Here is a 14057-nt window from a genome sequence, read left to right on the forward strand (position 1 = left end):
GATGATCTATTGTTTCTCAGACCTTACACGTTTCACATTGTCCATCCTTATGTTTGTTTATTAGAAATAGATTACTATGTAATTCATAATGACCTGTTAAAATTCTGAGTAGATCTATTTCACTCTTCCTTCCAGGGCTTGGATTATATAAATATTTTCAACTATTGTGCATATCACAGATTTTTCCCCCCTTTGTTTCATATGCCCACATTTCTTGCCATTCCTTTCTTAGCTCATTTTTGATTAAGTGTGTAAATTCTAGTTTGCTTAATAGGATCTCTAGGTCAACCTGTTCATGCTTAATAGCATTCTTTGCCTCTTTGCCTGCCTATGCGTTGCCAGCTGTCCCTACATGTGCTAGTAGAGTGACCAGATGTCCCAATTTTATAGGGACAGTCCTGATATTTGTGGCTTTTTCTTATATAGATGTCTATTACCCCCCCCCCCCCCCCCCCCCCCCCCCCGTCCTGATTTTTCACACTCGCTATCTGGTCACCTTATGTGCCAGGATCCATGCTATTACTATAGTCACATAGAATTACACCAATTTGTTTGTTAGCAATAATATTTCATTAATGATATCATTTCTGCTCTCATACTTGCCATTGTATAGTGCTTGCAACCCTGATAACGAATCAAACAGGAAGGCTAAGGCAGCTGGCCATTCCATTATAGGCCCAAGTTCGTGCCGACAATATCTGTTAGTTTGGCCATAAAGAAAGAGATTAAATTAGTTAGCCTTCCTTCTTCTTTGGAGCCATCAATATACATTTGACAATAGTGTTCCCACTTATCACAGATATATTGATTTGCCATATCTTGTATTTTTATCAGCCTTCCCCTTTCGTTTATTTTAGTATATAATTCCATGTCTATCTCAGAGGGATGGTTTCCCAGTGACAGAGTATTTTCCCATAGCTATAGATTTTGGCCTCTTTTAAGCTTCTCTTTTTACTGAAATCCTTTATCCACTTCTTTATTCTACTTACAAGAGGAATTTTGAGTTTTTGTCTTACCCGGTCTTCACTTAATTCCCAACAATCAGTATATATATTAGTTGTGTTATCATCATCACTGTTACCTAGTCCTTTGGCCCAAAAAGTTAAGTCTAGGAGCAGCATCCTAAGAGCGATAGGCATTTCTATGGCTGCTATCAGCATTATGCCAGAGGCATGGTAATGAAGACACCTCATGCTACATGCAATGCCTGTGCTTGTATACAGTCTAGTTTTCTCAGATTTGTTTTCAATGCTGACCTAAAGGTCTGGAAGCCATACTCAATAATAAGTCTGATTAGCACTTTGTGAAGTGTTATCACCATTTTCTTGTTCTCTTCCCAGGAGGTACCAGATATACTTTTAAGTGATTTGATTCTTCCTTTGCACTTATCTATAACATTTTTAATATGGTCCCTCCAGGTGAGCTTGTTATCAAATATCACACTTAAGAATTTGTACTTTTTCACTATACTTATCTGCTGGTCATATTATAGATATATATCTATATCTATATAATTTTATCTTTTTGAATCTTCCATATTGTGAAGATAATTCCCTTAGTTTTGTCACTGGAGAACTTGAAGCCCCAACTGTTTCCCTGTTTCTGTACTCTTCTAAAGTGCACCATTGATTCTTCTGGTGGCATTTTCAAGGTTTCTGCTTTTAGTATTTATGGCACAGTCATCAGCAAATAATAGGATGCCTATTCCTGCACTCATCTCCTTTGGAAGGTCATTTATTACAATGTTAAAAAGTGTTGGACTAATGACACTCCCCTGTAGAGCTCCATTTATAATGGAATATATGGTGGAAAAGGCCTTCCCTATCTGGACTTGAATAGTTCTTTTGCTTAGGAAATCTCTCCTCCATCAGTACGCTCTTCCTACAATACCCAGGGTTGCCACTTTATATAATAGTCCCTCATTCCCTAATATATCATAGGTTCTTTCTGTGTCCAGGAAAGTTGCTATCATGTATTCTTTGGTTCTCATGCTATTTTGTACTTCTGTGTCTAGCCATACCGTATAGTCAGTCACAACCCCGACCTCTTCTGAACCCACTTTTGTGTTCCATCTATGATCCTATTTCTTTCTTTCTTTCTTTTCTATTTCTTTCTAATCTCTCTGTCACCCATTTTTTCCCCCATAAATTTCCCTAAACATGCTATGAGGCCGATTGGTCCGTATGCCTTAGGCCTAGAGTGGATCTTGCCTGGTTTCCTCACGGGGACAATAGTCATATGTTTCCAGTCCCTAGGTCTTTTTCCTTTCCTTCATAAGCTATTATACAATTTTTAGTATTAGCTTCAGGCTTTTGTCACCTAGGTGTTTGAGCATTTCAAAGCTGATTTTGCCCTTGCCTGGTGTGGTGTTTTTGCTCCTTATCACTTTTTTGGAATCCCCCCATACTGAAGTTTTCATTTAAAATAAGATTCACATCCTCCTCCCACCTCTTCTTTATTTCATAATCATCAAGGAATTTTTTTTCTTCCCCTAATTTCTATCCTCTGATTCATTCATTCATTACTGACTTTTTGAAACATGGTGGCCAGAATTTCCACTTTTTCTTTATTGGAACTGATTACTCCATGGGCTTCCACTATAAAGTGTTGCTTTTACTCTTTATTCCATTCATTTTCTGAAGTTGCTTGCATACCTCCAATGTATTGGGTTCTTTATTTACTTTCCCACAGTATTTTTTCCAGCTTTCTCTCTTTGCAACTGTCTCACTTATTTTATGTCATTAAATCCTCACCATTTAGTGTAGTTTTGCTTTCTTATATGCCTTATTTCTTTCCCTAATTAACTTGTCACACTCCTTTCTCTTTCACAGTACACCTTTCCTGTCATGACCCATGGGTCTCGAACCCAGCACCACAGGCTTCATGGGAGTGGCCATGCACCAACCCTCCTCTTTGTAGCCTACAAAGAACTGCTTACTTAGGACACACAAAGCCCAGCCCCAGTTTGAGGCTCTGCCTCTGAGGTCCTTTTGGCAAAGTCCCAAAGCAGCTGATTGGCCTGCTGTTCCTACAGCAGGAACAGGAAGTTGTCCATACAACTGGGCTCCTCCCTGCTCTGGACTGTGTGCCTTGTGCTTCCTGCTCCTACTTCCCCAACTTAATTTCCTGGAATCCTGACCTGGCTTGACTGCTGACATCTGACTTGTGGTTCCTGACCTCCAGTTGTCTCCTGCCTCTGACACCATGGTATCCTGACGTGGCCTGACTCTGATTCCTGACTTATGGTTCAATACAGTAGAACCTCGGAGTTACGAATACCTCGGGAATGGAGATTGTTCGTAACTCTGAAATGTTCATAACTCTGAACAAAACATTATGGTTGTTCTTTCAAAAGATTACAACTGAACACTGCCTTAATACATTTTTGAAATTTTACTATACAGAAGAAAAATGTTGCTTCTCCCTCTTTTTTTTTTTAGTAGTTTACATTTAACACAGTACTGTACAGTATTTACTTTTCTTTTTTTTTTTTTTGGTGTCTCCTGCTATCTGATTGTGTACTTCAGATTCCAAATAAAGTGTGTGGTTGACCAGTCAGTTTGTAACTCTGATGTTCATAACTCTGATGTTCTATTGTACTTCCTTCACTTAGCAATGTATGTGTGCATTTGGTGCAAGGAACTCCTGGCCCTCAGAGCCATGTCCGGGTTTTGGAGAGCAGGGTGGCTGAACTGGAGGAGCTAAGGGAGACAGAGAGGTAAATAGATGAGACTTTCTGGGATGCAGTAGAATGAATGGTCCTACCCCCAGTATGACAGCCTCTGTACTGTTGAGGAGGATGAAAGTCTCAAGGAAGGAGAACATCAAACTGGACTGGAGGGAAATGATGCCACAGTTGGGACCCTCCTTCCAGATGATGTCATGGCATCCTCTTGCCCTAAGGATACCTCTCTGCGGGAGGGAACTCCAGTTATTAGGAAGTAATGGGTGATTTGAACAGTAGAAATAAAGATAACTAGGGTTTATGATGACCGGGAGAACTGCATGGTGGCTTGCATGCCAAGTGCAAAGGTTCCGGATCTCTGGAGACATCTAGACAGACTTATGTGTAGTGCTGGGGATGAGCCGATGGTTGTGGTACAAGTAGGCACCAATGACATAGGGAAGGATAGGGGAGAGGTCCTGGAGGCCTAATTTAGGCTGCTAGGTAAGAGATTAAAGTCCAGGACCTCCATGGTCATTCTCTGACATGCTTCCAGTTCCACACGCAGGACCAGTTAGAGAGGCCGAACTGCAGGGTCTCACTGTGTGGATGAGACAATGGTGCAGAGAGGAGGGGTTTAGATTTATTAGTAACTGGGGAACCTTTGGGGAAAAGGGGAGCCTATCCAGGAAAGATGGGCTCCACCTGAACCAAAATGGAACCGGATTGCTGCCACATAAAATTAAAAAGGTCTTGGAGCAGTTTTTAAACTAAGGGCTGGGAGAAAGCCAACAGGTGTAGAGGAGCACATGGTTCGGACAGAGACATACCTTAGGGAAGGAACTATTAATGGAGATTCTCTATATCCTAGTATGGAGAAGAAGATGGCAGAGGATCAAATATGGGTAGGATCTGATGAGAAACAGTGAACTGAAAAAGAGTCCCACATAATGGCAGACAACTAAAAAGCAATGATCTTTTTAAGTGCTTATACACAAATGCTAGAAGTCTAAACACTAAGATAGGTGAACTTGAGTTCCTCATATTAAATGAAGATATTGATATAATGAGCATTACAGAAACTTGGTGGAATGAGGATAATCAATGGGATGCAGTAATACCAGAGTACAAAATATATTGGAAGGATAGAATAGGTTGTGCTGGTGGGGAAGTGGCACTATATGTGAAAGAAAGCATAGAGTCAAATGAAATAAAAATCTTAAATGAACCAAACTGTGCCCTAGAATCTTTATTGATAGTAATTTCATGCTTGAATAATAAGAATATTTCAGTAGGATATACTACCGACCACCTGACCAAGATGGTGATAGTGACTGTGAAATGCTCAGGGAGATTAAAGAGGCTATAATAATAAGCTCAATAATAATGGAGGATTTCAACTATCCCCATATTGACTGTGTACATGTCACCTCAGGACAAGATGCAGAGAGAAAGTTTCTTGGCACCTTAAATGACTGCTTCTTGGAGCAGCTAGTCCTGGAACACACAAGAAGAGAGACAATTCCTGATTTAGTCCTAAATGGAGCACAGGATCCAGTCCAAGAGGTGAATATAGCTGAACCACTTGGTAATAATGACCATAACATAATAAAATTTAACATCCCAAAGTAGCCCACCACGATAGCATATAATTTCAGAAAGGGGAGCTACACAAACATGAGGAAGTTAGTTAAACAAAAATTAAAAGGTACAGGTAGCCAAAAATAAAATTCCTGCAAGCTGCATGGAAACTTTTTAAAGATACCGTAATATAGAAGTTCAATTTAAATGTATACCCCAAATTAAAAAACATAGTAAGAGAACCAAAAAAGTACAACTGTGACTAAAAAACAAAGTAAAAGAAGCAGTCAGAGACAAAAAGGCATCCTTTATAAAGTGGAAGTTCAATCCTATTGTGGAGAATAGAAAGGAACATAAATTCTGGCAAGTGAACTGTAAAAATAGAATAAGGAAGGCCAGAAAAGAATTTGAAGAAGAGCTAACCAAAGACTCAAAAAGTAACAGCAAAAACATTTTAAGTACATCAGAAGCAGGAAGCCTGCTAAACAACCAGTGTGGCCACTGGATGATCGAGATGCTAAAGGAGCACTCAAGGAAGACAAGGCTATTGAGGAGAAACTAAATGAATACTTTGTATCATTCTTCAGGTTGAGGATGTGAGGGAGATTCCCAAACCTGAGCCATTCTTTTTAGATGACAAATCTGAAGAACTGTCCAAGGTTGACATGTCATTAAAGGAAGTTCTGGAGCAATTTGATAAATTAAACAGCAATAAGTCACAAGGACCAGATGGTATCTACCCAAGAGTTCTGAAGGAATTCAAACGTGAAATTGCAGAACTACTAACTGTGGTATGTAACCTATCATTTAAATCAGTTTCTGTACCTGATGGCTGGAGGATAGCTAATGTGATGCCAATTTTTAAAAAGGCTCCAGAGGCTATCCTGGCAATTACAGGCCAGTAAGCCTAATTTTAGTACCAGGCAAATTGGTTGAAACTATAGTAAAGAACAGACTTATCAGACACATAGATTAACATGATTTGTTGGGGAAGAGTTAACATGTTTTTTATAAAGGGAAATCATGCCTCACAAATCACTTAGAATTCTTTGAGTGGATCAACAAGCATGTGGACAATGGTGATCCAGTGGACATAGTGTACTTAGATTTTCAGAAAGCCTTTGACAAGATCCCTCACCAAAGACTCTTAAGCAAAGTAAGCAGTCATAGAATAAGAGGGAAGGTCCTCTCCTGGACCAGTAACTGGTTAAAAGATAAGAAACAAAGGATAGGAATAAATGGTCAGTTTTCAAAATGGAGAGAGGTAAATAGTGGTTTTCTCCAATGGTCTGTACTGGGACCACAAGTGTTCAACATATTCATAAATAATCTGGAAAAAGGGGCAAACAATGAGGTGGCAAATTTGCAGATGATACAAAACTACTCAAGATAGTTAAGTCCAAAGAGAATGCAAAGAGTTACAAAGAGATCTCACAAAACTCGGTGACTGGGCAACAAAATGACAGATGAAATTCAGTGTTGATAAATGCAAGATAACATACATTGGAAAACAGAATCCCAAGTATATATATAAAATGATGTGGTCTAAATTAGCTATTACCACTCAAGAAAGAGCTCTTGGAGTCATTGTGGATAGTTTTCTAAAAACATCCACTCAATATGCAATATGCAATAGACAGTCAAAAAAGCTAACAGAACACTGGGAATCATTAGGAAAGGGATAGATAATAAGACAGAAAATATCATATTGCCTTTTTATAAATCCATGGTACGTCCACATCTTGAATACTGCATGCAGATTTGGTCACCCCATCTCAAAAAAGATATATTGTTATTGGAAAAAGTACAGAAAAGGGCAACTAAAATGATTAAGGGTATGAAAAAGCTTCTATATGAGGAGAGATTAATAAGACTGCAATTTTTCAGTTTGGAAAATAGATGACTAAAGGGGGATATGATAGAGGTCTATAAAATCATGAATGATGTGGAGAAAGTAAATAAGGATATGTTATTTACTCCTTCTTGTAACACAAGAACTAGGGGTCACCAAATGAAAATAATATGCAGCAGGTTTAAAATGAACCAAAGGAAGTATTTCTTCACACAATGCACAGTCAACCTGTGGAACTCCTTGCCAAAGGATGTTGTGAAGGCCAAGACTATAACAGGATTCAAAAAAGAACTATATAAGTTCATAGAAGATAGGTCCAGCAATAGCTATTAGCCAGGATAGGAGAGGATTGCTGTTTGAAAGAGGCTGGGAATGGGCAACAAGATGGATCACTTGATGATTACCTGTTCTATTCATTCTCTCTGAAGCACTTGGCATTGGCCGCTGTCGGAAGAACTAGATGGACCATTAGTCTGATCCAATATGGCCGTTCTTATGATCTTATGTGCCACTGATAGGTTGCTAGCTCAGAGGTACTTTTCAGGGGCTTATAACTATAATTTTCATCATTTTCCTGTTTTCTTTCCTGTCTGAGAAATACAATTTATTATTCAATCATAAATGCAATTAATCTTTTTTTCTACAACTATCATGTCATCTCCTCTTACTCCTGCTACAAACATCCTCTCTTTATACTAACCAGCCTGCTCCTGCCCAGCTAGGCTTCGTGATCAGTTAAGCCTGGGTCTCCCTCAAGGTACAACCAGGTAAAATATCTGGCCTCTCAGGTCCACGTTAACCCATTCAGATCCTGTGTGGCATATACACTCCATAACAGGCTGTTACAAAAATGACAGTGATCAATTGCTCTGCTTGTCCACTGAAGCCAGGACAAGAAGTAATTGGCTTAATCTGCAGCAAGTGATGTTTAGGTAAGATATCAGGAAAAAACCTTCTACCTATAAAGGTAGTTAAACTCTGGAATAGGCTTCCAAGGGAGATTGTGGAATCCCCATCACTGAAGGTCTTTTAGAAACAAGTTGGACAAACATCTGTCAGGGATGATCTAGGGCAATAGTCCTCAAACTTATTTGTTCGTATCCCCTTTCTTTGTGTCTCTAGTAGTTTACGCCTCCCCACCTAGGCACCCAGCCAGAGACCACCATTCTCCAGCCACCCAGCTCTGAAGGCAGCGTCACTGCCAGCAGCAGCACAGAAGTAAGGGTGGCAATACCATACCATGCCACCCTTACTTCTGAATTGCTGCTCGCAGTGGCGCTGCATTCAGAGCTGGGCATCTGCCAGCAGCTGCTGCTCTCTGCCTGCGAACAGTAAGTAGGTTTTTTCCCCTCAGCTTCTCATGTTCTCCCCAGAATACATTCCCGCACCCCCCCAGTTTGAGAACCTCTGGTCTAAGATTTACTTGGTCCTGCTTCAGCACAAGGGCCTGGACTAGCTGACCTCTTAAGGTCTCTTCCATCCCTATATTTCTATGATTCCACCCCAGTGAGGGAGCAGCAGGCAGGTGCAGCAAGAGCCCCCTCCATTTCCCTCCAGCCAGGGAAACAAAGGTAAAGGAGCAACCAAAGCTGAATCCCCAAGTAGAGGCTATCAGTCAGAGCATGATCAGCTGCTGGAAGGAAGCAACCAGATCTCCCTCCCAGGGCACAAGGCAGCAGCACCTAGCACAAGGGCCACTGACCAAAACACAGCCTTCCACCCAGTTCAGAACAAAAAGCAACCAGGGGCAGGGCAGAGCCTCCAGGAGCTGCCAGAGTTACCAGAACATCAGCTGGTCAGCTGGAGAGATGTCTGAGCCAGCTAGGAGCAAGGCAATTCCTATGATCCTAAATGCCATTCCGTGCATCAGTCTTGTTGGGTTTATGTTCTGCTCATTTGGATGTTTGCAGCCATTTATGTAAATAAGGCAACGTACAGTCATAAAATATGGTCATTTAGGTCATTTATCATTCGGGCAAATTTCTGAACCTTCAGACTTAGCAGGTATGTTCAGAAGAGAATTGTAGCCTCCACTACAACTATGGTCATCACATGGGCCAAAGGAGGAAAATATCAGTGCAGATCCAGGTACTCTCAAAGGCCTCTCTGTGTTCTGGATGGAGGGATAATACATTCTGTTTGACTCTATATCTATTACATTAGAGCTTGGGGGTTTGATCTTATGAACAATGGATCTCCTTGTTTCACTTTTCCAGGAAAAGAGAATTTACAAATCTGTATAGGTCTAACATTTTGACTCTAATTTATTAGTTATTTATTGCAAGTTTGCTCAAATGTGTTTCTGTATCCAAGTATTTGAAATCTAAGGTTGCTGTTGACCACATATGTACAAACGAACCATAATGTCTCTCTGTTATTCTAACTGATTCCTCCTAGCTGCAGTGAAAGACCATCTCTTGCACAATATTAATCCAGAGTCAGCTACCAGCTCATCGTTCTCACACACATACACTCTGGTATCAGTGGGCAATCTGCCTCCTTCTAACTGGTGATTCAGTTGCTTATGAAATGGACCTCAGGAGGAGTTCTTTGGGTCCAGTACCTCAGAGCACACAGGCCTCATGCCCCCCTAGAAATTCTGGAACCCGTGCATTCTGCATATCCCCACTAGCTGGCAGCATGGATCCTTGCTTTAAAAAAAAAAAGGAAAAAAGGGTGGGGTCAGTGAAAAGACTTCACCAGAATGGAGGGAAGACATAGGAAATCATCATAGCCTCTTAATGTAATAATTTTATCTGAAGAACTCCACAGGGCTGGTATCAGGATGATATGTATCTTCTCCCTCCCCCCATCCACTTGTTCCTGGGCTTGCCTGCTCCTTCTGCATGGATCCCATGGAAAACTCTTTGTCCTAGGAATAGAGGGGATAAATGCTGCCACAGAGGTGAATGGCATTCAGCGCATGAGGGGAGATGTGCAAACATGTATGCAAAAGGCACAATATAGCCCCTTCTTTTTTTAAAAAGAATGTGAACATCTGAGTTCCTGTTTGCATTCAAAGTGGGTCAGCGCCACCAAGCTGTGACTAGTCACTTTCTAGAGACTCTGCTGCGTTAATAATTAAGGTACAATATAGTCTTTTTTTTTTTCTTTTGGTGGATTTGTATTTGAACAGAAAAGAGGGAGCGGAACGGGAGCTGTGACTTGAGATACGCACATAGCCTAAGCAGGCTCTGTACTTGTTTCCTTGCTGCCACCACATCAAATCACCTTTTTATATACATCTCTTTCAACATATAGAAGAAAACTAATGACAAGCACAATTGTTATGGGTTAATGGCTACTAAAAATACTCCAACACCTGTCTTTCTATAATGGGCACTTTTGTATGTGCTCTTTTCCTTGGTGAAATATTAAAACTTCAGTAGCTTTATGAAAATCAGTACAATCCATTCAAAAATCTATTTGCTGTTTGGGTACAATGCAAAATATTCAGAAGAAAAAATGTCTATGCAGAATGTCAATGTGTACATTTCAAATACAAATTCTGTGATTTCTATCTGAACAAAATTCTCTGCTAATGTATTCACGTCAACATACATTTCCCATTTTTAAGCATTTAGCTGTAACAGCCCAAAGCGTCCCCTCACTTATACACCAATGTAACAAAGAATTATTCAACCCCAAAGCTCTAGGCCCAGATATTCAACCGGCCCTGGATCAATTTACTCCAACTGAGGAGTCAGCCCTCAATGTTAAGTTCTAGTCAAGGTGTACAGCAGCTCATTTGTTTGTTCACTGCCATTTCAAATGCTGCATGGAGATAAATGAGTTAAACGTAAAACACGAGCCAACATAAAATATAAACAGATTGTGAAGTATCTCAAATATAATGTCCTACCTTCAGAGCTTTTGGTTCATCAGACACACTTTGCTCTGGCATAGTGAGAAGAGATGTTGGTCCCTGTGTTGTTGGCTTTTTGGGAGGTCTGGGTGGTGGGTGTAGGGCTTGGTTTTCAAATCTCCTCACCATGTAATATTGTTCTTCACTGATCTCTTCCACAATAGTCCTGGTTGGGATGGATGCAGTTTCTTCAACGGGTTTGCTGAGCAACTGAACAGACATATTTAAACGATACACAGGAATTTCCCAACTGTCAGGATTGCCAGCACTGCTGATTAGCAAGTAAGAGTCTGTGATTTCTTCTTCAAGCTGCAGGCCAGGCATAGCAGCCAAGACATCCTCCTCAATGGAGAGATCCCTCACAGACACTTTGACATTAAAGGGCAAGCGAAACTCTTTGCAAAGCTCTGAAAGCTGGTACTGTCTCTTGTCATGAATCACTTCTACAAAGCCACCTTCCATATACATAGGAAGAAGTACTTCCTTATAGGCCTCACTTAGTATTTGTTCACAGGCCAAAACATCGATCACCTTTTTCCTTCCCTGATAAAGGACTTCGCCGGTCTGGCACTGATGAACTAGAAACTGGTCTCCAACAGAAACAGAAAACAATTCTTCATGGGGAGAATCAAAAGCTTTAGTTGCTACAACATGAAGCTGCTCCTTGTCACTTCTTGCTATCTCCAGGTCATAGGCAGTTGGAAACTCCCGAGGTCTTCTCTTAAACTTTCCTTTGTAGCTGGTAGGAATTAAAAAGTGTCTTTTGTGGGAATCACTTCTGATCTCAGATGCTAGGATTCTTGTTGCCTGGTACTTTTTGTGAATGACAATTTCTTTCCCAGGACATAATAAATTATAAGGTAGTTGCCTTCCTATGGGTCCTTCTATTACCTCAGCAACCATAGGAAATTCTTTGCTTGTCCTTTCAAATACATCTTCCATAGATAATGGCTGAAGGAAACAGTTAATATCATAACAGTCTGTCACATCTTTGACTTCAATGTCTAGATCAGAGAGGATATGAACTATATCTCTTCGAACTGAAAGGAAAAAGGTAAAAGTCAATTTTTGTTTTCACACTGAGGTTGAAATGAAATATACACACTGCACGAGGCAACTTAAAAAAAAACCCAATCAGTAATGCAAATATTATAATTTAAATTGTCTAACTATTTCATTTGCTGGAGCACTTATGGAGCTAGACATCTAATGGAAGAGGAAATAAATGAGATGAGACAACACGGGTATACAAAATAACCAAATGTACAGAAAAGCTCAATAAAGTGCCCCAGTTTACCTTCTCTAATTATACCAATTGAAAGGGAATACATTTAATGCATAATTAACAAACAGAACTCATTGTCACGAGATGTCACTGAGGCCAAAAACTAGCAGGATTTTAAAAGTTATTGACATGAATATGGATAACGAAAACATCTACAACTACACTAACTAGGATAAAAACCAATACTGCTTTTTAAAAAGGAGAGAGAGAAACATTAATGTTCCAGGGTACAAGTCAACCACTTTCTGATAAGGGTAAGGAAGAAACTTCCCTTCTGATTAGCTTATCCCAGAAGTGTCCACTTTTTGCACCTTCCTCTAAAGCATCTAGTACTGGCCACTCCCAGAGTCCAGGATATGACATTAGATTATCTGATCTGGTACAGCAATTCCTATGTTCTTACCATTGCACTTGCAAAATTGTATGTGCAAATAATTACAGGTGCAAAATTGAGGATGCTATTGAAGGTTGTTTGAAAAATTGGCCCCAACTATTAACGTCACAAGCCAGTACTCAGGACAGTGTAAGTTAACAAAGAAATATTATTTAAGGGCCTCCTTCATAAAGTTTTTTATTTTGCATACATGCACATGCTGCATAGCAGATCCTACATTTATACTTCATGTGTTATGAGATACTAATTCTTCACTCATTAACTTTAGTACTGAATGTATATTTTATATCATAAGAATTTAGGAAAGCTGGTCAGTGTATGCACACTCTGCCTTAATCACATCACCATCTTCAGAAACCAAACATTTTGAGCAGTGTGAAGAAATGTTGCCAAACTGAGGGTGATTAGTAAGAATTAAAACAAAGGAGTCTAATATGACAAATGGATACATTTTCTGTGAGCTGTGGAGGGAATTTCATACATCAACCTAGATACTGCTGAGGGGGGATACATGTATAGTTTCAGTACACAGCCTCTGAAAATGTAATTAACCATCCTCTTATTAGTGATCTTTTAACTGAAAACTGACTTTGTCTTGCTTTATTTCAAATCTATTCAGATAGCCTCACTGTAAGAGACAGTGAGGATCCATTTTTCACAATTCATAACTAAACAGTTAACCATGTGAAGAGTCACTCATTTTTAAAATCAACATTTAGGAGACAGTTAATGCAGTTTACATATTGAACGCACTGTGAAAAACAAATGTGAATGCAAATAAAAATGACAAGTAAAGCACACATCAGGATGGAGCTGAGAGACAAGTGCATACTTCACATTATCTCTCAACCATCTGGTAGTTTTTTAGGAAACTAAATGAATTTTTATTTAGGGCTTTGATCCTGCAGTTTGGATCTAAATGTGTGTATTGCAGGATTGGGGCCCAAATTACTGAATCCAGACACATTTGTGAAAAATGGAGTATTTTAGCATGTGAAGATGCACATTAAGCCTATTATCTGGATATTAGACTTGATAGAATATTTCCAATCAATCATTTAGCAAATGCTGTGTATTGCACAAACAACTGCTGTCCATCTTTCTTTCCTTGTCCTCTATTTTAGCCTTTTATTTATATCATTCCCTAGAAAAATATCCACCGCAAAAGGATTTTTGGTAAAACATACTGCTGAATGACATACTAATATGATTCCATTTTCATGGAGCTCTATCCGCATACTTCTGACACAGGCAACAGGCAGAAAAGCCTTACAGGAAATTAGGTGCCAATCTTGCAAATACTTACACATGTGCTCAACTTTACTGCTCTGTTTAGTCCCACTCAAAGTAGCAAAGTTAAGTGTGTGCATAAACATTTGCAGGATCAGGGGCTAACAATGTAATTTTCTTCATGGA

The 14057-nt window shown here is 39.7% G+C and overlaps 1 protein-coding gene across 1 annotated transcript in view; it reads right to left on the reverse strand.

Moving 5' to 3' along the window:
* Positions 1-14057, reverse strand: part of THEMIS (thymocyte selection associated) — a 128174-nt gene that overhangs the window by 80392 nt on the left and 33725 nt on the right. Inside the window, exon 4 of the mRNA XM_067546792.1 lies at positions 10960-12002. Within this exon, the coding sequence (XP_067402893.1) occupies positions 10960-12002 (1043 nt within the window). The remainder of the gene's footprint in view (positions 1-10959; positions 12003-14057) is intronic.

Source organism: Emydura macquarii, unplaced genomic scaffold, assembly GCF_026122565.2.
Source record: "Emydura macquarii macquarii isolate MOO-44397 ecotype Brisbane River unplaced genomic scaffold, CSIRO-AGI_Emac_v2 contig_1146, whole genome shotgun sequence".
In the NCBI taxonomy this organism is placed as follows: domain Eukaryota; kingdom Metazoa; phylum Chordata; order Testudines; family Chelidae; genus Emydura; species Emydura macquarii.